Here is a 23,889-nt window from a genome sequence, read left to right on the forward strand (position 1 = left end):
CCAGATTTAATTGGTCACTGACATACAGCTGGCTACAGAGCCAAATTTTCGTTTCGCTTGTTGGCACTACAGTTGCTATGGGTTCACTGGACACTTGTCATTTTTGTGAAACTTAAAACTCTACTAGCATGGAGACTGATCCATGAAATTTCGAGCGAACTGTCGGATGCCACGATATTTCCGGGAAGAGCCTTCCGGCCACATTCAGGTGAATACTGACTTTCACAACAGATGATGCGCAGCACAGAACATTGACTTGGAGCACAACACAGATGTGGCAACGGGGTATTAAACAGAGGAGCTCAGCTTATTTTCGCCAATATTCACCTGAGAGTGGCCAGAAGACTGCACTTAAATATCGTGACATCAAGTTACAGACACCCGCCAGTCCGCTCGTAATTTCATGAAACAGTTGTCATTTTTGTTTTGAAGTGCCAAGTTGTGAAGTTGTGCTAGAGTTTACGTGATTTAAGTTTTCAACTGTGTCTGTGACTGTGGTTAGTTGGCAATTCTACTGCATCGTTTAACCGTGTCACGTATTTACATGTGCTGAGTACGCCGATATGATATTTGTGTACAGGTTTTGGAATGGAAATGCTATTACTGCTTATAATAATGCGGTAGACGATTTCATAACCACAGAAAACCAGACTCACTCGTTTACTCACGTATTCACAAAATTGCGTGAGACTGATGCAGAGTCCAGCTATCATAACTAAACGGAGTGTGGCCGATGTAGGATAGATTTTTCAAATGGTGGAACGTAGAGGTTCAACTAACACACGCAGAATTTCTACACTTATCAGTGTTCTCCATGCAAGAATATGGCGGACATTACTTATGCACTGCCTCTCTCCCTGTCATTTACAGCGGATTCAAACGTTCCGGAAGGAACTGAAGATAAATTTTGTTGTCTAATGGTAAATAGCCGAGTAATCCCATTAATATGGTTTGCTGATGAACCCACTGTCTCTCATGGTGGTATCAATAACACTCGCAACCAACATCGGTAGTCAGACGAAAACCTACATGCATTTGCGGAGAAGCATTTTCAATAATCAGTTGATTGGTCTTGCCGTATTACCGCGTCGTCTTCAGAGCCACGTTATCTATATTTTCTTGAAAACTGGCTTCCACGGTTATTGGAAGAGGTTCCTTTGGATACAAGGGTGTGCATATTCTTCCAGAATGACAGGCGCTCTGCTCCTCCAAGTCATCAGGTGACGTCATCTAAACATAACGTTTCGAGGAAGATGGATCAGCAGAATTGACCACGTTTGTGCCCCCAACTTCCCTGGACTTCAGCTCTTTAGAACTGTGCTTATGAGGATGGTTGAAAGGCGGACTCTACGAAGGACAAGTAAATACGAGAGTCGCACTGATTATGATTTGCGTTGCCCTCATAAAAGAACGCCAAAAAGACCTCATAAGAGTGGTGTCGTCAAGAGAATTCGGAAAGTTCATTGAAGTCAGAGGTCGAATTAATGAAAATATACTTTGAACTTAAACATTACGCGTATTTGAGTTACATTCTAACAGCTGTACGCCTGTATCCAATAACAATTGGACACATGTTATATGGAATATTTTATTTGGAATAGAGCAGTACGAATATTGTTTATTGATTATATGGGAAAAAGGGCGGTATGAATGGTGACAGTTGGGTTTCACCGAAGGGAGTATGTCACGGAAATGTTGGAAAACCTGAACAGACAGGCACTTGAAGATAGATGCCTACGATCCTGTAAAAACGTACTTACAAAGTCCCACGAACCACAGTTAAGTGAGAACACTAGGTATGTACCGCGTACGCATACATATCGTTCCTGTAGTAATCATACTGGCTTGCTGAGTATCTAGAAATAGCTGTAGTCTTAAAGGGCTAGTTCAAATTGAGTATTGATTGACTTCAGCTTTCCGTTGTTTCCAAAATCTCTACGATGGAACACGAGCTGTTTTAGGCGATGTCCATGGCGTGTTTCTTCTCTTGCAATTTCCGACGAAACTATTACTCTTTCCCTAATGCCGACATTCTTAATGTGACACTATATTTGGTATTCTAATTGTAAGCTACATGATCCTGTTGTAGCGGGATGGGCTTTAGCGGAGCTTGGAGCCAGGAACAGCACATCAGGAAACGGACACCGACCGCCGCCAGTCGCCTACCTGCATGCTCAGCACCCCATCACAAGTCGCCCATCCCGTGTCGTCAGACACCCGCATGTCAACGTTCTGGGAGTGAAATAGCTATGAGAAAGCTTCTATAAGTTGACCGACTACTGCATGGCAATAGCAGCCTCGTTCATTGCCTCTGTTCCAGAAAGTTTCTGTGTGGCCAACAAACGTGGACCTTTCTGAAAAGTGAGCCGCGAGCAGCTGCATTTAAACTCCTCCCGAACCAGCTGTCATCTTCTCCCAGCTGGACAGCGATGTGATGTCCAGTTTGTATTATTCTAAGCCATATCTATGACGCAGTCTCTCTACTCTCGCCGGGCTTCCAACTTCCGCCCACCGCCTGAGCACCTCGCTGAATGGGCAGTCCATTACTAAGCCATCTTCACAGAACTACGATGCGGTGGATCCAGCCATCATCTTTGCCCTGCCGAGGTATCAACAAAGGATTTCCATGCCCTGCACCACTGAGCGTGGCCCAGCCTGACATATTCATAGCGGACAGCAGAGCATCTAAACTGGGCTGGTACATCACGAGCTGGGAAATGTATGCCTCCTGTTGACGCAGCATTGACAGTGAAGGCGCATATTCAGCTCTACCTCTACTCATACCGGGACGGAGATGTCATGACGTGTATTAGCTTTCCTCACCATCGACTCTAGCAGCCTCAAAGTCCAATGACGTACAGCTTCTCGTAGCCCTATTATACGACCTCGCTCAAACTCAGTGAGGTTTGATAATTGCGATTTTGTCGCCCTGAAAGGCATTCTTGACTAACATCAACTCACCACGTCCAATCTCGAAGGTCACTAAGGTTCACGACCAGCGCTACTGGTGCCACCCTTATGGGACTGGCGTCAACTTTGAAAAGATATCATCTTTCCGCTATAGAAACACACCTACCAACTTTCGTTTACGTCGCACAACCCCTTCTTGATGTTTCACTTATAAACAGAGAGTAACAAAGAAGTACTTGCATCTATGAACTGTCTTCTTCTATTCCTCCTGTATCCATCTTCGTCAGAAACCGCCGCCCACACTCATTCATTTATAAAACACTGTTATAATTGTCTTCAGAAGAAACCTTGACTAAATATGAAGATGGCATCTGTTCTTTCGGACATGGCAGGGGCATTAAGAATGTAGTGTGTGGACTATAAGCTGAGAAAGTGGGTCTCACGGGGAGCGTGCTGGCGATAAGTCCCTGCAGTCGCACTATCCTCTGTGCCCTCGCTGGCTCAGCTAGATGCTGGCACGGTAGCTCAGCGTGTTCGGTCAGAGAGTAAGCTATCCTCTGTAATAATAGAACTGAGAAAACGGGTGTTACGGGACGTCCGCATAAAAGAAATACAACGAGCAATATGGAACAAAATGAGATCAACAAAGAATTAAACATAAAACAAAAAAATTTGGATAGAACGTCTGCCATGTAAGCTGAAGATCCCGGGTTCGATACCCGGTCGGGGCACGCTTTTTCAACTGTCCCCATTTTTGTATATTAACACCCGTCAGCAGATAATGGTATTGGTTTAATTGTAATTTCGTTCTTGACTAAATAAGCTGTTTTCTTGTGCCATCCTCTTCACCCAAGAGTACCACTTGAACCCTATCTCCTCGGTTGTTTGTTGGATATATTCCGACTTACATCACATTTTAATTCCTGTGGCACAAATGACCGAAATAAATAGAAACATCAAGGAGGAGTTGTGCGACATAAACGAAAGTTGGTAGGTGTGTTTCTAAATCCGAAAGATGATGTCTTTTCAAACTTCACGCCAGTCGCATAAGGGTGGCACCAGTAGCGCCACTGTGAGGATGCAAATTAGGTTTGCCTTAAGTATACGCTGTAACGGTCGTGAACCTTAGTTACTTTCGAGACTGGACGTGGTGAGTTGATGTTAGTCAAGAATGACTTTCAGGGTGACAAAATCGCAATTATCAACAACTCACTGAGTTTGAGCGAGGTCGTATAATAGGGTTACGAGAAGCTGTATGTTCCTTCTGCGAGTCTACAGAAAGACTTGGTATGAATGAAGCCTCTGTACATGACTGCTGACAGCGGCGGTCACGAGAATGTACTGTCGCAAGAAGATCGGGTTTCAGTGGTGTTAAGCGAGAGCTCATCGGATGGCAAAGTGGAGGTCTGTTGTGTTTTCTGATTAAAGCTGTTTCTGCCTCGGTGCCAGTGATGGTCACGTGCTGGGTAGAGGGAGGCCAGTTGAGGGCCTGCAACCAACCTGTCTGCGTCCTAGATACACTGGACCTATACGTGGAGTAACGGTCTGGTGTGGGAAATCTGGTGATTCGACCTGTTGTGCTGCCATTCATGAACAGCATTCTAAGGGGTGTTTTCTAGCAGGATATCGCTCGCCCACATACAGCCGTTGTAACCAAATATGCTCTACAGAGTGTCGATATATCCCTTGGCCCTCTTAATCACCAGATCTGTCTCCAATCGAGCACGTATGGGATATCATTGGACGACAGCACCAGCTTGTCCACAAACCGTCCCTGCAGTGACCGACCAACTGCAACAGGTTTGGAACCATCCCAAAAACTGACATCCGGCACATGTACAACACAGTGCTTGCACGTTTGCATGCTTGCATTCAGCATTCTGGTGGTAACACTGGTTCTTAATCTACCAGCATTTCACATTTTCTATGGCTTATCCATCGCTTACATTAACCTGTGACCTTGGAATGTTAATCACTTAAATGTATTATCTAGGCAAATATATTCTCAAATTTTCAGTACCGTTTTTTTCCATCAGTGTAGATGACACACTAGATATCATATTTGGGAGGAGTTGCAATCGTAGCATATTATGACCAACTTGACTTTAGTTTTGCGTTTTTTGACACACTAGACGCAGCGATTGCAGGATTCTGAGTTAGACGTGACGGTGACAGTCGCTCAAAGTCTCATTGGCTTACTGTTTGCAGGATCTCTAAGGTTAGCCTGCTGGCAGCATGTTAAGGTAGCGTAAAGGAATATTAGATCTGAACTGCAGAATCACGTAAATGTGTATTTAGGGATTCCTGAATTCGGCTGATATTACACAGTAATATTTGCTATGTTGTTGGCATAGGGGGTCAGGGAGGTCGCTAAGTTTTTCAATAGAGGTTATAAGTCGGTGCTCACAGAAATATTGTTTATTGGCACAACCGGTTTAGACACTTTAGTCGTTTTAATAGTGCTGTCAAAAAAGAAACAATGACTAAAAACACTTGTCAAAATTATAGTAACAAATGAAAGAAACAGCTAACGAGTATACTACATAAATTGTCGTTGGCTGCGTCTGAACGTAGTAAAACTGAGCATCTGCTAACGGTATCCTCCTAGAGGATTGAGTGGTGTTAGCCACTCGAAATCTTCCAATAGCTAGACGTGTCTGCATAAACTAATAAATTTTGATACTACAGAAGCTCGGGTCACTGTGGCCTTTTCAGTCTTTCGAGGCGTGGACCTAACATTAAGGTCGTCAAAGCTTTGTGAAACAAATTTAGGAGAAGCCTGAGTAAATAAGCAATGCGATGTCGTGTTATTTGTAGATTGTAGTAACTGAAATGAGGTGTGTGGTATCACAAGTCACCGTTTAACTTCCTTAGAGCTAACTTTTTCAGCTTGGATCAAGTGTAAGTCTTATTCGCAAGGTGTGCTTGAGGATTTTTAACATCGGCGTCTGTAGACTAAATTCATTGCGTGGCACAGTACTACCAAACGTTCTTTGCATTTCATTCATTTATTGTATCTTGAGAGTCAATACATGTCTGCTTTCATTGCTTCCACTGTATTTCTATACGTCATTTTCTGCGAGGTCATTCAAGAGTTCCGCCAGTTTTGCATTCTGTCGGCGTGCAGGAACACGCCTGTCGTAAGCAAAGTGCCCATTGAAACTTTGATGATCAATCTTCATGAAGCTTATCACAAAACAAGGGCATAGTTAAAGGTCGGAAAACAATCGCTAATATCCAACGACAAACAGTTTCTCAGCAATAAGAGCAGTTTCCTTTCATTAGTGCCGATGTACACCAAGCGTGTAGAAACAACTGGTCTCATATTTTGGTTGTGATTGTACCGTTGCTTTAGTCTCGTGATACTCCCCACAGGGTGTACGTGGGTCCGAAGCTGCTGATCTTCGTGACGGAACCGGAGGACGTGCAGCGCGTGCTGATGGCGAAGACGCTGACGCACCGCGACAACTTCTTCGTGAACGCGGTGACTGCCTTCGTGGGCGACGGCCTACTCACTACCGGCGGCCGCCAGTGGCGGCAGCACCGTCGAGCCGTCATGCCCGCCTTCCGGACCGAGGTACTCACTTGTGTGTGTGGGACCATACAGCTGAGGTCATCGGTCCCTAGACTTACACACTACTTAAACTAATTAATGCTAAGCACAACACACGGACCCATGCCCCCGAGGGAGGACTCGAACCTCCGTCGGGAGGGAGGAGGGGGGGGGGGGCGGGTTTACTCCCTTGAATGCATCAAGTACACGACACGTTGTAATGATGTGGAATGGGCCAGCTTACAAGAGATGAACATTTTGACTTTTCTACTTTTGCGCAGTGGTAGGGGAATTTTAGCACAGGTATGATTATGTGCACTATGTTTCATAACATTTATGAAACGTAATAAACATCAGGCATCACAGATAAAATATTTGTTTAACTCAAAACGTGTCAACATATTATCCCGAGAATGGGTTTAAGAAACTTAGACTAAAAAATCAGTATTATAATAACAGAACTGTGTCAAAAATCGATCGAGAGGAGTTTTGCTGATTGCTACCCTGTAACTGAGGACAACACCTGGGTGTAAATAACTGTTTCATATCGCACTACCCAGATGTGGGAGGGCCACAAGTCGGTTTCCGAGGAAACAGTGAGAAGCCGAAAGGACCGACTAGTTGGTGGAAAAACTATGAATATTTCCGAAGGGACAAACAGAGTAATCCAGAAAGTGAAATCCAAGAACTGTCAACAACATACAGACAATGCCATAACAACAAACAGAGAAAAAAAGCTAAGAGCAATCAAGTAACTGTGTACAAAAGTAAAGTCATCTATTGGGAAGCTTCGCGAACATCAGCACAACTGGACGCGGAAAGCACACACACTTTCCTCCTCCTCTGATCGCCAGAGGGTCTTGCCAACTGATGCGTAATCCAAGCCCCGTTGCTGACGCAAAATCAGTCAACTCTGAATGGCCAAAGCTGGTACGGTCATCTTGAGCTCTGGTCTGTGTCCAACGATAATGCTAAATCCCTTCATCGTTTAAAATACGCATAGGGTCGACAATAACCAGACCTTTGTTTGACTATCAGGGCAGCCAGGACTGTCGTATTTTTAGCCCTGCCAGTGGATCCAACAGTGTGCGAAATTCGAGGGTTTACATTCCATGGGTGTCCTGTTCGTCTGTTGACTGGTCCACTTGTTGCTGTGGTTGCTGATGGGGCGTTGAGACAGTCAGCGACTACAGTGTTGGAGGAAGTGGCTCAACCTCCATAGGTTGCCACTTCTGTTCCAGTTCGATTGTCGGCTGCTGCCGCTGTTTCTGATGGTAGTGATGGAACGGGTGCAGGTTGTAACGGCGCTGCGGCTATGGCTGGAGTGAAAATCAGGAGCAGTCTACGGGGACAGCCTGAAAGCGCGGTAGCTGTGAGTGGCGGGCCTGGAATTCCCCTGCGCTGGACGTAGGACAGGAAATGGCTCCTGCGTTGTCACAGCCTCAGCTGGTTCCGTTGACGAATTAGGTGCTTCTGACCGAGTTAGGTGCGTCTGACCTTTGGCAAAGAGGAACGTTCGATGCCTCTTGTTGGCGACAATGACGACCGGTGGCCAAACCGGTTTTCAGCTGAATATGTGAGCTCACATGGAGGAGTTATGATCTCTACAAGAGAAACTCCCCATCGCACCCTCTGAGGTTTAATAATAAGTCTATGTGGCATCTCGCCTGCTCTCACTATTCATCACATTTACTTGCGACGGTAATACACTCTTACCATATGACTCATATTCCGTGATAAATAGTGAGCGCAGGCGAGATGCCGCATAGACCTCTCACAGAAATTAAAACAAAAAATAAACGGATGTGAACTATATTGCAAGAAAGGAATTCAAGGGACAAAACTTCCAAAATGGAACGCAAGAGGCATAACATGTGGTACCTGTGTAGAACAAATAGGAGGTACGTACGTCTCTTGCTCCCTGCGTTATATGTCGCTGTTGCAAACTGACGTTACGTCACGACACATACATAAGTTTGAATACAACGAACAGACACGTCAATTACCAGACGGAAATTTCGTAATTTTATGGGAAAAGAAAAAGCTGAAGACCCAGTGAGATTTAAACCCAGATCTCCCCCTTCGCAGTCCAACACAGTGACCACACAAGTCACAATGGCTATTAATGTTGCTCGATATGGGACGTATTAAATGTGGACCGTTCACTGTTCTATTTTTTTCTTTTTTCCACAGTTCAGTACAGCTTCTTCCTGTTTTCATGTTTGATCTGTGTCCAGTTTTTGACGGGCTGTCCAATGGGCCGACTTACCACTAACTCTGAGGGGGATGCGATGGGGAGTTTCCCTTGGCAAAATAGTTTATGGACTTTGGAAAACGTTGAGGAAGCTACTCTGTGTATCTTTGGAAGATTCCTAGTGTTGAGGCGATCCCAAATCGTAACCTCTTGTATTGATACATTCCAAAAATGAGTATTATCAAGATTATCTGTATTTACGTCCAGAGGTAGCAGGAAATATGAATCCTTCGGGTCAAAATTTGAAAAATATTGCCCACGTGCTAACTTCGCTAATAGCTTTACTGACTAAGGAGACGGGTAAATGTCGATCTCAATTTGTGCGTCATTCGTGGTCTTAAATGGACCATAAATTATGATGGACCGTTTGCTATCTGTATGTACTATACCGTAAGTGCCACCCACTGACAAGTTAAGATTAGCGCAATTTCTCCCAATTCTTCTGGCCTGTCTTACTCGGCTTTACTGCGTCCCAGATTGCGAATAGGGCTGGTTGTGTGAAATTTAGGCACGGCGGACTGCTTCACTGAAACACGAGCTTTGCCCGTATCCAGTGTTGATTGGAATAACTGCTTATGATTCTCTAACGACGATTCTAAATCCTGGAGTGGTTCATCTCATCCGGTAGTTCGAAAGCAAATGTCGGTCAATACATCTAAATAAAACGTTCTTACAGCTGATGGCGAACTTACGACCAACAAGGTGACTTGCCGTGCCACGTTCCTGTGTTTTGTCCATACAGTAATTTATCCTCTAAAAGGAATATATTACCGGTTATATAATACAGACAGCTGCTGCAGCGAGCGCGGACAGATGGAGCCCAAACGCTTTCTCCATTTTCGTTAATTTCGCCAACACCACGACGCTAACGCCTAGCTGCAAATGGTGCAAAAAATAATGTTCTTCTAACACCTCCGTCTGGTGATGAGCCTGCAGTGGTTAGAAAACTAGTTGATGGTACAATAAATGGTACCAAACTCAAAAAGCGACTGGTTGAATTTAACCTGCATAAACCGCCACAATCGTTCCAGCACGGGAGCGCTTTAACAAATCGCGGTTTGGGGGAGGGGGTCTTGGTACTCGGTTTTTATCTGAGCTAGGAAGATCGGCTAAAAAGCCCGGACCCCCGGTCATTTTGTACCCATTCGGACATCGTCTTACTGTAGTTACGTTACGGTACATGAAGCAATGTTTGAATGACAAACCGGACCTGGCGCCCAGGTAAATTGTGCAAGTGAAATAATTCCTTTTACAAGAAATTTTTATTGGGCTGAAATTAATGCTCAGCTAATGGCACCATTTGTATGAGCACCGTTTGGATTTTGCGTGCAAAAACATGCAAAAAAAGTAACTCGTTTCTCAGGGATGTTTTTGAAATGCGCCACCTCGATACTTTGAACTTGTACGAATCGGTTCACAGTTTTCACGATGGTAGATAAATGGATAAAGTCAAAACATAATTTTTAACCCAATATTGTTTATCCGTAGTCGAGATATTATGGTTTGATTCAAATGGTTCAAATGGCTCCGAGCACTATGGGACTTAAGATCTAAGGTCATCAGTCCCCTAGAACTTAGAACTACTTAAACCTAACTAACCTAAGGACATCACACACATCCATGCCCGAGGCAGGATTCGAACCTGCGACCGTAGCAGTCGCGCGGTTCCGGACTGAAGCGCCTAGAACTGCTCGGCCACCAAGGGCGGCTATTATGATTTGAGCCCAGCTAAATGTACCACGTAAAATTCGTTCTTACGTGAATTGAATTCGCGAAAACGGTTTTTAAGTTAATCAAATAAATAAAAATTGCAATCCTACGATTAAACTGAAAACTCCCGTTTAAAAATCTAGCTTCATTTGGATTTTACGTGCAAAAACACGTCGTTGTGAGTTTTTTTACGCTTGCCACTACTATGTTTCAAACTTGCACAAATCGGTTCAAACTTTGTAAGAAGGTAGACAAATAGATGTAATTAATGGTTATTCTATTATTCTGAGGAAGCGTAATCCGTTACCACTATATAAGCAACATGGTTCGAAAGACAATAAAAAAAGACCGATACCGGATCAGTCGTCGTCCGAGTTAAAAAAAATCTACATCGGTTGCCAAGCTATGGCGGTCTAATGTCAACATTATGGTAGAGTAAAAGTTTGGAACAAGAATGAAAAATGCTCCTGTCATATCACAAACAAAGTGAATATGTCATTGACAGAATTAAGGATGTAAAAGCAGGGAACTAGCTTTTCGATTTATCTGGAAACTTCCAAGACATTTAAATCAAAACATCTTGACATATTCGCGCCTTTTTACTTGTTAGCATTAGTACCCACGTCATGCAATATAATGCATCGTGTCAAGTAAAGCAATATGATATACGGTGTCATGTCGTGAAACATATAAGTTTGAAATATGATTAAAATTATGTAACTGACATTAGTCTGAAACACAACTGTTAGAATCGGAATGGCTCGTAAACGCGTATTTTATCTGATTGCTTATGCGCTTTGTCGTGTACTGAACTATTCTGATTGAGAGAATGCAAATTTAGTGCGGCGTAGCCGCGTTGTCTCAGGCGCCTTGCCACGGTTCGTGCGGCTCCTCTCGTCGGAGGTTCGAGTTTTCGCTCGGGCATGGTTGTGTGTGTTGTCCTTAGCGTAAATTAGTTTAAGTTAGATTAAGTAGTGCATCAGCCTAGGGATCGATGACCTCAGCAGTTTGGTCCCATAGGAAGTTACCACAAATTTACAATGTAAATTTAATTTAGTTGCGAGAACGTAAACTGTCAATAACTTTAAGCCAAACCAAGACTACATGAATTTACGTAACACAAAAACTAAATCTACTGCAACACTATTCATTTAAAATTGGCCCTGGTAATAAAACAAAACCTCAGCAATTTGAAAAGTACGATCCCTGTGCTTAGTGAATGCTATCCCTTAATGGTCCCTGTGCTTAGTGAATGCTACCCCTGAAATAATAAAATTTCTTATCTTTATTTGCGCAATGGTAAAGCTCTCCGCACTACTCTCTTAGTAATTTAAATTGTGTGATCAGCAAACAGCTATTTTGCAAGGCTGTTGCTTAGCACACATTTTAATTAAATCGAATATGAGTGAGACAGTAACTTATTGATAGAAATAGTTAATCAAAAATTACATTTATCTGGAAACTGGTATTGACTTGGGGTAAGTAACAATACGGCACTAATTTATAACTTGTATTTTGACTCTTTGAAAATTAATAATGCTCACAATTAACACACTCAATAAACTGATTATACATTAACAATTAGCCTTACAAAATCAGTGGACGTGAGTGATATACATTGTCTCAATCATCACTTATGAATATGAGCATTGCATCGGTAGCAAAACAACTTTCTTTATGTTAATCATTTCCAACTTATGTTGAGATTCCTTTTACAGTTAGCAAACATAATAGAATCTTGCAAATAAAACAATCATTACTGCCCTTAGCAAGTAAGTATATATCCAGCACACATCAGATACAAGTCTTTACACTTGAATCATCCATACATTACGCTATCTTAAGTTACTCTAACACATCAACCGTAACACCTTGAATTAGCGATCACTGTTGAGGAGTGACGCTACCACACAGTCGATAATACATTCGAGCATCTCTGGTTCAATATAATATTTTCTTACAAAACTTGAATTAATTTACCCTGTGTATATACCTTTCAGTCGTATTACATGACACATGCCATCATGTCACCTTTACTATGGCTGGTGAGTCTTCTGGATTTTGGGCACAGGATGAGGGACTTTAGCCCATAAATTGCAAGCTGCAGATGTGCCAACACCTTGCAGCTAAGAAAGCTCACTACGCTACAGAAGTAGTGTTAATTCGTAAAAAAGCGTGACTACATCAAGATGTAATTTAAATGTCTTTGAAACTGCCAGGTATGTCAAAAAGCCAGTTCCTTTCTTTTCATTCCTAACCCCGTCTAAAGAGATCTTCGCTATTTTGTGACATGATAACACCATTTTCATTATGGTTTTGATATAACGAACTAACGACATAGTATTTCGATGTGAAAGAGATACATTCAATGACGTGGCGCCGATCGAAATACGACAAGTAGTTTCGGGATATCTTAGTAATTAGAACGAAAGGGCCATGGCCAGGGGGGAGGGGGTGGGTCAGATGCTGGGTTCGTATCGGCAGAGGCACGGCTCAGGTCCTCTCGCGGTCATCCGAATTTATGTTTCCCGTGCTTACGCTCAGTGAGTTAAGGGAATGCGGTGACTTTCCCTTTCAAAAAGTCACTAACGATATCTTTTCCTATTCTCTTCCAGTTGGACCTTGTGTTCCGTCTCTAATAATCTTGTGTCGACGAAACGCTAAATGGTAAACTTCTTTTCTTTTTTACCCAACCTTTTTAGCTCAGACAAATCAGAACATTAATGCTCATCACTCCATCACTTTGTGCAAAGGGTGTGTGGATCTCTGTGCAAGTGTAGGGCGAATACGAGTGTGTAACATGACGAACACTGTCTTCCAAATAAACTCGTGTGCAAAACAGACGAAAGTAGCTTTCGCATTATGCGTGACTGCCAAGTAACTTAGCTCGATGAAACTGGGACAGTACACAGAAACAACTGCTACAGTATAGCGCAGAAGCCCCGCGGAGTGGCCGCTCGGTTTGAGGCACCACGTCACGGATTGCAGTGCCCTTCCCGCCGGAGGTTCGAGTACTCTCTCGGGCATGGGTGTGTGTGTTGTTTTTAGCATAGTTTACGTTAGTTTAAGTAGTGGTTAAGTCTAGGGACCGATGACCTCAGTAGTTGGTCACTTAGGAATTCACACGCGTTTGAACATAGCGCAGAATGTAACTTGAAGGAGTATGTAATGACACGAAAGGAAGTGACACTTTCATTCAAAGACAAATAATTACATTGAAGTCACCGTGATTCATCATGATGCCCTGGACACTGCAAAAGACGGAACACGGTTCATAACAGGGTGTGCAGTCACCACGGTTGGCAATGCACACTCTGCAACGTGCTCCTACGCTGTCCACAGAGTTGGCAAGGAATTCTTGTGATGGGGCGTTCCATTCCCCCTCAGTCGCGGCTGACAACTACTAGATGGTCTTATTTCAATATGCACAGTCGTGATTGCATTTAAGTTGCTTATTTTTATTTTTAGGTGAACGGTTTCTATCTTCAAACAGATCATTCTCAGATTTACGTTCTGTGAAGAGGAGTAAAACATAACGGTACAGTTACACTTAAAATGGACACTAAAATAAAATAATGTAGTAAAAGAGCGCAGCTGTATACTCTTGATGAACGTAGGAACCGTTGGCGTGGAGCAGGTCAGTCTGTGGACGCGCGGAGAATACTACTAAATACGGCTCGTCTGGTGGTAGTTAAATAGCGGAAGCCCCGCCCATTGGTAGCCACTGGGCGTGAGACTCGATTACATTGTCCGAAGAACGTGTATTAGATGTATAGTTGCCAAGAGTTTGGTCCTTGAGAAAACAACGAAGGGTGTTTTGATGTTATAAAGAAGAACATACGTTACAAAAAGCGACGAAATAGAAAAACGGTCACTACCCGAAGACATGGCTCATTAAACATCGGCGGCCCTCTGCAGGGTCTGCTGGTGAACGTAGACGTAGCAAACATGGTCGGTAGGACACCAGCTTGTAACCAGGGAGACGATAAACTTTCCACCACGAATCAAAGGTGTTATGAATTCCGTTGGCAGGAAGGGCGCCAGGTAGTAACCATGGAAACGATGTGAAACCCACAGGTACCGTCATCTTGCAACAGATCTACGTAACCGTCTGCAGCTATTGTAATACAATTATGTAATGCATATTTTACGTAAATTAGTTGCTTGTTATTTCGTTACGTTGCCCAAATATAATCGTTCTTTGTTTAAATATCCATTTCACTACTCGGGGGTTAGACAACCTGAAACATGTCGTTTCCTATTGCATTGGTACAAGTAACCTCTGGCTTTAGGGGTTGGAAATACGTGTGCTGTATTGTACGTGTGTGTGCGGATTCTGTAACCTACAGAATTCAGAGTACCGAATTATGCGTTGTACTGCTCAAGCACAATGGACCGCCTAGTGTACCTTCACTTATGTGCCCTGTCGCATAACGGATATGCCCATCACTCTGCAGACGACATGCACAGCAACTCCAGCAGGAACTAAAAAAAACGCCAAGGTCGTCCCCGGGTTCCAAACCCGGAATAAACAAAGCTAGGTACAGATAAGACTGTTTTGTATTACAATAATCACGCCTCAGCTACAATGCGTTCTTGTTTTGCTTTTAGGAAGCAATTATTTACATCAAAATGAGTAGGAGACGAATTGCTCCACCGGCCGCTGTGGCCGAGCAGTTCTAGGCACTTCAGTTTGGAACCACGTGACCGCCACGGTCACAGGTTCGAATCCTGCCTCGGGCATGGATGTGTGTGATGTTCTTAGGTTAGTTAGGTTTAAGTAGTTCTAAGTTCTAGGGGACTGATGACCTCATATGTTAAGTCCCATAGTGCTCAGAGCCATTTGAACCATCTCAACGAATTGTTCCTCGATACGGAAAAGCAACGCCAATGGAGTAATACAACTAGTATACAGGTTCTCATCAACATTGTATACAGCTATACTTAAACCTGTCCGCCACCTCACGAGTATCAATATAGAAGTCTCACGCATGTGGAGCTCACGAGGGCCCATTGAAGTCTCTTTTCCAGCTATATCATCTTCAGACTTCCTCACATGATGTACTCATAATGTTTACGCCACCTAATTAGGGGCTGGTATCTTCCTCAACGCTACTTTTGCTTTCAGTGTAATTTTATAGTAACTGCAGCTTTAAAATAGCAATTAATCCTGCCAGATGATGTGGAGGGAGTCATGCCCTTTTTGCCTAGATACACGGTCCAGCCACTTTTATGTGACTACTGTCAATGTTCGACGCCAGAGTACAATAACGACTCACAGACGGGAGGTGGCAGCGCTAACAGTGGAGGGCGTATAAAGCGTGTCGTCGGGCTGCGGAAAAACAACGCTGTAGTCGTGATGCGAAAACGGGGCGATTTATATGACATCTGAAAGGCCATGATCACTGGTGTTCGGGCTAAGGGCGGAAGAATTTTCGAAACGGATAAGTTTTCAATCTGTTCCTGTGCCGCCGTGGTTAAAGTATACAGCCCGCGGCAAAATTACACTACCCAAAACCGGCGCCTAGGTAACCGTGGTGCACCTGGGCCGATAGACGACAGGGGTGAAAGACGACTTCAGAGATGGTAAGAGCGAACAGATGTGCAACTGTTGAGCGACTGACGGCCCAGGCGAACTAAGGGGCTACCAACAGCGCCTCCTCAGCGATCGTTCCACGAACGTTGCTGCGCATGGTAATCTGCAGCTGATGCGTGCTTCATGCACCCATGCTCACTGCTGTTCATTAGCGTAAGAAAAATTCAGAGTACACTACTGGCCATTAAAATTGATGCACCAAGAAGAAATGGAGATGATAAACGAGTATTCATTGGACAAATATATTATACTAGAACTGACATGTGATTACATTTTCACGCAGTTTGGATGCATAGATCCTGAGAAATCAGTACCAGAACAACCACCTCTGGCTGTAATAACGGCCTTGATACGCCTGAGCACTGAATCAAACAGAGCTTGGATGGCGTGTACAGGTACAGCTGCCCATGCAGCTTCAACACGATACCACAGTTCATCAAGAGTAGTGACTGGCGTTTTCTGACGAGCGAGTTGCTCGGCCACCATTGACCAGACGTTTTCAGTTGGTGAGAGATCTGGAGGATTTGTTGGCCAGGGCAGCAGTCGAACATTTTCTGTATCCAGAAAGGCCCGTACAGGACCTGCAACATGCGGTCGTTAATTATTCTGCTGAAATGTAGGGTTTCGCAGGTATCGAATGAAGGGTAGAGTCACGGATCGTAACACATCTGAAATGTAACGTCCACTGCTCAAAGTGCCGTCAATGCGAACAAGAGGTGACCGAGACGTGTAACCAGTGGCACCCCATAGCATCACGCCGGGTGATACGCCAGTATGGCGATGACAAATACACGCTTCCAATGTGGTTCACCGCGATGACGCCAAGCACGGATGCGACCATCATGATGCTGTAAACAGAACCTGGATTCATCCGAAAACATGACGTTTAGCCATTCGTGCACCCAGGTTCGTCGTTGAGTACACCACCGCAGGCACTCCTGCCTCTGATGCAGCGTCAAGCGTAACCGCAGCCATGGTCTCCGAGCTGATAGCCCATGCTGCTGGAAACGTCGTCGAACTGTTCGTGCAGATGGTTGTTGTCTTGCAAACGTTCCCATCTGTTGACTCAGGGATTGAGACGTGGCTGCACGATCCGTTACGGCCATGCGGATAAGATGCCTGTCATCTCGACTGGTACGCATTTCTCCTCCTTACACGAGGCATCACAACAACGTTTCACCAGACAACGCCGGTCAACTGCTGTTTGTGTATGAGAAATCCGTTGGAAACTTTCCTCATGTCAGCACGTTGTAGGTGTCGCCACCGGCGCCAACCTAGTGTGAATGCTCTGAAAAGCTAATCATTTGCATAACACAGCATCTTCTTCCTGTCGTTAAATTTCGCGTCTGTAGCACGTCACCTACGTGGCGTAGCAATTTTAATGGCAAGTAGTGTATCTTCCGGTAATCAGAGCGAGAGTGTACTGATTCTGAACCCGACTGCTATTGCGGCTACGCATGACGCCACGGTAACTCAATGTGCAAACGAAATGAAGAGCAAGAAGGACCAAGTTCTTGTAGGCCGTAATATTTCCATTCTCATGACTAGACAACTGTTTTATGCGCGGCGTTAGGGCGTACTGGTGGATGATGCTCATAAATCTGTCTCTTCTATACAATTGCAGCGGTTTGCTTCCATTTCGTCCTTACTTTCAGACCTTTCCCAGGAGGCAGCAGTCTTACATCCATACCTATGTCCACCGGTGAAACAGCGTTTTGTTACTCTTCAAGCTTTCCCGGCAGCATTGTTGTAAATAGTCTTCACGGGTTTGCCGCCGGATGACGTTGTGCAAATTTCACACTATTTGCTCGGAGCAACTGTCCGACTGCTTCAGGTGGTTGAACCTTGCTGGTGGCTAGGTACGACTGACGGTATCTGCACGTCGACGCCCCTTATATACACTGAAGCGCAAAAGAAACTTATATAGGCATGCGTATTCAAATACAGAGATACGTAAACAGGCAGAATACGGCGCCGCCGTCGGCAACGTCTATAAGACAGCAAGTGTCTGGCGCAGTTGTTAGATCGGTTACTGCTGCAATGGAAGGTTATTAAGATTTAAGTGAGTCTGAACGTGTTATTATAGGTGGTGCGCGAGCGATGGTACACAGCATCTCCGAGGTAGCGATGAAGTGGGGATTTTCCCGTATGACCATTTCACGAGTGTACCGTGAATATCAGGAATCCAGTAAAACATCAAATCTCCGACATCGCCACGGCCGGTAAAAGATCCTGCAAGAACGAGACCAACGACTACTGAAGAGAATCGTTCAACGTGACAGAAGTGCAACCCTTTCGCAAATTACTGCAGATTTCAGTGCTGGGATATCAACATGTCAGCGTGCGAACCATTCACCGAAACATCATGGATATGGGCTTTCGGAGCCGAAGGCCCACTCGTGTAACCTTGATGACTGCATGACAACAAAGCTTTACGCCTCACCTGGGCCCGTCAACACCGACATTGGACTACTGATGGCTGGAAAAATGTTGTGTGGTCGCACAGGTCTCATTTTAAATTGTATCGACCGGATGGACGTGTACAGGTATGGAGACAACCTCATGAATCCATGGACCCTGCATGTCAGCAGGGGATTGTTCAAGCTGGTGGAGGCTCTGTAATAGTGTGGGGTGTGTGCTCTTGGAGTGATTCGGGGGTCCCCGATACGTGTAGATCTGACTCCGACACGTACGTAAGCATTCTGTCTGATCACCTGCATCCATTCATGTCCATTGTGCATTCCGTCGGACATGTGCAATTCCAGCAGGACAATGCGATATCCCACACGTCCAGGATTGCTACAGAGTGGGTTCAGGAACACTCTTCTGAGTTTAAATACTTCTGTTGGCCACCAAACTTCCTAGACATGAATATTGTTGAGCATATCTGAGATGCCTTGCAGCGTGCTCTTACGGATTTTTGGAGAACTCTGTAGGATTCATTGTGTCAATTCCCTCCAGCACTACTTCAGACATAAGTCGAGTCCATGCCACCTCGTTTTACGGCACATTTGCGTGCTCGCGGGGCCCTACACGATATTAGGGAAGTGTACCAGTTTCTTTGACTCTTGAGTGTAGAACACATGCGCGAAGAACGCAAAGGTGCGGAAATCACTCATGCGCAATGGTCGCTCTGCGATTTTCTGCAGAGGGCGTTTGAATGTGGCACCATCTATTTGCAAATCATTGCACATGCGTGATATTCGCACTTGCGCATTCTTTGCGCTTGTGTTTTATATACGGGGTGTCGACATGCGGATACCGCCAGTCGTACCTAGCCACCAGCAAAGTTCAACCACCAGAAGATGTCGGACACTTGCTCCGTGAAAATATTGTGGAATCTGCACATCACCATCCGGAGGCAAACCCGTTATGACCATTTACAGAATTTTATTAACTACCGTATCATTCTGCGTCATGAGCATAGGTGTTGTATTATGTCTGGAGACAAGGCAGTAAGGTGACGTCATCGACAACAACCGATATTTCGATTAGGTGCATACACTGTCATTTGAAATTCCTTTGCACATCGCTTACTTGCTTCAGTTTTGCTTTGAAAATGAAAGAATATGCACATGTAGAAATATCATCAGCTGTGTATTTCAAAAATCTATGTCTGTACTGGTTTCGGTCATTGACCTTGATAATGCCTTCTTCAATGGTTTTTTAGATCTTTGTTAAGACTGGTGTCAGTAAGACAAATGTGAACGATTTGGCACAGGTAACCATTAGTGCGGTCTCTCTCCATACCTTTTGCAACATCTCTGGAATATAACGGAACTGCTGATAGCTCAACTGCTGATAGCTCAGTGCTGATAGCCCAGTGCAGTCTGTCAAAGCCATACACATATTTACGGACTAGTGGTGCACTGAGATAGCTGATGCGACCGATATTTACCGCCTGATGGAGACAACGGTTCAAACGGCTCTGAGCACTATGGGACTTAACATCTATGGTCATCAGTCCCCTAGAACTTAGAACTACTTAAACCTAACTAACCTAAGGACTGCACACAACACCCAGCCATCACGAGGCAGAGAAAATCCCTGACCTCGCCGGGAATCGAACCCGGGAACCCGGGCGTGGGAAGCGAGCATGCTACCGCACGACCACGAGATGCGGGCAGGAGATAACGCTTTGGAGCATGTGCGGTAACATGAATTAGCGGCACAGAGTCTGATGCTGCCATTTTTAAAGTAAGACGAGGACTTCTTACCCGAATAATTTTATTTGTTTATATATTTGGACCCTGAGTGCTTTGGATGTACATTTTGTAGGATTAATTTAGCTAGATGAATGGGATAGATTACGAAACGAGTTGTTGTTGATTAAGTGGGTAATGCTTATTTATAGCGATACTGAATTCACTGTCATGCTCTTCAAACCTCTTTAAAACGATTTTGGCCTTTTGACACAGTTATCCTGCTGTAAAATGCTGTCGCCGACTGGGGAGATACGCTAGAAGATGGTTCAAATACCTCTAAGCACTATGGGACTTAACATCTGAGGTCATCAGTCCCCTAAACGTAGAACTATTTAAACCTAACTAACCTAAGGACATCACACACATCCATGCCCGAGGCAGGATTCGAACCTGCGACCGAAGCAACAGCGCGGTTCCGGACTGAAGCACCTAGAACCGCTCGGCCACAACGGCCGGCTACAGTAGAATAGATGCAGGTGGTCCGCAGTAACGAACACATAGTCCAAAGCTATCATGATGTCTTCGATTACTTCCAAGACGTTGCGGAGACCCAGGTGAATATCCGTCATAGCCTGCAATCGTGAGGCGGCCCATGTTCTGAGTAGTTGTTCTCCTGTCCACATAGCGTGTGGGCACAAATATGGAAACACGAAAAACACAATACATTACCATGTCAACTATGGCGTAGATAAACCGTTAGCATCCGAAATAACTCCGAGTCGTCTCGGAATAAATACTGGTTCCCCACGGTTATTAAGAGATTCTTACACTACTGGCCATTAAAAATGCTACACTAAGAAGAAATGCAGATGATAAACGGGTAATCATTGGACAAATATATTATACTAGAACTAACATGTGATTACATTTTCACGCAACTTGGATGCATAGATCCTGAGAAATCAGTACCCAAAACAACCACCACTGGCCATAATAACGGCCTCGATACGCCTGGGCATTGAGTCAAACAGAGCTTGGATGGCGTGTACAGGTACAGCTGCCCATGAAGCTTCAACACGATACCACAGTTCATCAAGAGTAGTGACTGACGTATTGTGACGAGCCAGATGCTCGGCCACCATTGATCAGACGTTTTCAATTGGTGAGAGATCTGGAGCATGTGCTGGCCAGGGCAGCAGTCGAACATTTTCTGTATCCAGAAGGGCCCGTACATGACCTGCAACATGCGGTCGTGCATTATCCTGCTGAAATGAATGGTATCGTCGGGATCGAATGAAGGGTAGAGCCAAGGGTCGTAACACATCTGAAAAGTAACGTCCACTGTTCAAAGTGCAGTCAATGCGAACAAGAGGTGACCGAGACGTGTAACCAGTGGCACCCCATACCAACACCCCGGGTGATACGCCAGTATGGCGATGACGAATACACGCTTCCAATGTGCGTTCACCGCGATGACGCCAAATACGGATGCGACCATCATGATGCTGCAAACAGAACCTGGTTTCATCCGAAAAAATGACGTTTAGCCATTCGTGCACCCAGGTTCGTCGTTGAGTACACCACCGCAGGCGCTCCTGTCTGTGATGCAACGTCAAGCGTAACCGCAGCCATGGTCTCCGATCTGATAGTCCATGCTGCTGGAAACGTCGTCGAACTGTTCGTGCAGATGGTTGTTGTCTTGCAAACGTCCCCATCTGCTGATTCAGGGATCGAGACGTGGCTGCACGATTCGTCACAGCCATGCGGATAAGATGCCTGTCATCTCGACTGCTAGTGATACGAGGCCGTTGGGATCCAGCACGGCGTTCCGTATTACCCTCCTGAACCCACCGATTCCGTATTCTGCTAACAGACATTGGATCTCGACCAACGCGAGCAGCAATGTCACGATACGATAAACCGCAATCGCGATAGGCTACAATCCGACCTTTATCAAAGTCTGAAACGTGATGGTACGCATTTCTCCTCCTTACACGAGGCATCACAACGACGTTTCACCAGGCAACGCCGGTCAACTGCTGTTTGTGTATGAGAAATCGGTTGGAAACTTTGCTCATGTCAGCACGTTGTAGGTGTCGCCACCGGCGCCAACACTGTGTGAATGCTCTGAAAAGCTAATCATTTGCATATCACAGCATCTTCTTACTGTCGGTTAAATTTCGCGTCTGTAGCACGTCATCTTTGTGGTGTAGCAATTTTAATGGCCAGCAGTGTATATCATTCGTCCTGTAACATAGTAGCAAGTTCAGGCAACGATGATGGAGGTGGACTGCGAACACGCGCCGTTGTCTGCAAAGTGTACCACAAAGACTAAATAATATTGACATCTCGTGACTGTGGTAGCCAGCGATGTGACAAACCATCCTCGTGCTCGCAAGAGCAGCACTGGACGACGCGAGCTCTTTGAACAGCGGCCCTGCTCATTGGGTATCAGACATCGTACCATGGGATGTGAGGCGGTAGGGAGCAGGTTGGGGACTGGTAAGGTGCTGAGTTAACAAAACTGCATATAATTAAAAAGTAATTTATCATCAAAAAACAACGGAACATTTTACAATTAGTAAAGTACACAATTTATTAGTGGGAGCACTGATGACTACTAAATAAGGCAATTAGACCCGAGGCTCACCAAACCTATAAATACACTTATTAAAATGCGTGGGTACAAAGTGATATCTTAAAATGTACGAAGATCACTGCACATTGGCAGACCCACAATAAAATCTCCTTCTTTTTCTTATCAGAATAATTTAAAGTACTAAGCAGTTGGTGCAAGAATTGTTAACTGCCGTAACTATACCTGGCAGCTGCACGAACGACTTAAGGTCCATCGACAAATGTCTGCCACCGCAAATCCCTTTTGAGAAATTAAATTTTACAAACAAATTTAATTAAGGAACAAGGTAACTCACCCGTGAAGATCAGTTTAACACTGATCAATCTTAAGTGATGAAAATTTCACTATTCAAAAAACTGTAATAGCATTTAAGGCAGGGAGAGGACAGTGTTAAGAACACAAGATGCGTCGTAGTAATTATTTTAAGCGTCTTTAAACATACGTCTAAACGCACCTTTTCGGGTAGGCAGGCTGTCAGGCTTATAAACAGAGTGAGCGTTATGGTGCAATGACCGATCAAAAACCCCAGGTACAAGTTGTGAATTTCGCGACACTTTCATGACAAGCTGCCTAGAACACACAAGCTGCCATAAAAGGCCAAAGCAAACTTATACTAAAAGCCGCCTCTAGAAGGTATTCCTTAGATTTACTTGTTTAGGATTTAGAAGAAATCAGCAGTAGTAAATCTTATGAGAAACTAGGAGTACAAAGCCACCTTGGCCGGTGTCATATGCAACTGAAACATAGAACGCCAAAATAAGGCAAAACTTAATCTCAGAAGGTTACAGGGAAGTATATTATGGCAGTAGCCGATCAAATATACAGAAATGATTAGCTAATCCCGCCGGGCAGAAAAGGCAAACAAACAAACCACAATATAATTACAGCAGAGGTGGCTACTTCGGCAAACAGCCAATAACAAGTAACATGGATTTACTAGAATCAGCTGGACAGCTATCTTAAAAATAGATACCTTTTCCACAGATGGACGAGAAATTTACATTACCAAAAATAATCCAATGAAAGCCAGAAGACGAACTACGACCTGCAGTGAGGCTCTCTTTCTGGATTAGCTCTTGTATT

General features: G+C 44.5%; 1 protein-coding gene across 1 annotated transcript in view; it reads left to right on the top strand.

The window, feature by feature from the left end:
- The window catches only part of LOC126418565 (cytochrome P450 4g15-like), a 110,737-nt gene that overhangs the window by 17,376 nt on the left and 69,472 nt on the right, over nt 1-23,889 (top strand). Inside the window, exon 2 of the mRNA XM_050085420.1 lies at nt 6,286-6,487. Within this exon, the coding sequence (XP_049941377.1) occupies nt 6,286-6,487 (202 nt within the window). The remainder of the gene's footprint in view (nt 1-6,285; nt 6,488-23,889) is intronic.

The sequence above is a fragment of the Schistocerca serialis genome, chromosome 1 (genome assembly GCF_023864345.2).
Source record: "Schistocerca serialis cubense isolate TAMUIC-IGC-003099 chromosome 1, iqSchSeri2.2, whole genome shotgun sequence".
In the NCBI taxonomy this organism is placed as follows: Eukaryota; Metazoa; Arthropoda; class Insecta; order Orthoptera; family Acrididae; genus Schistocerca; species Schistocerca serialis.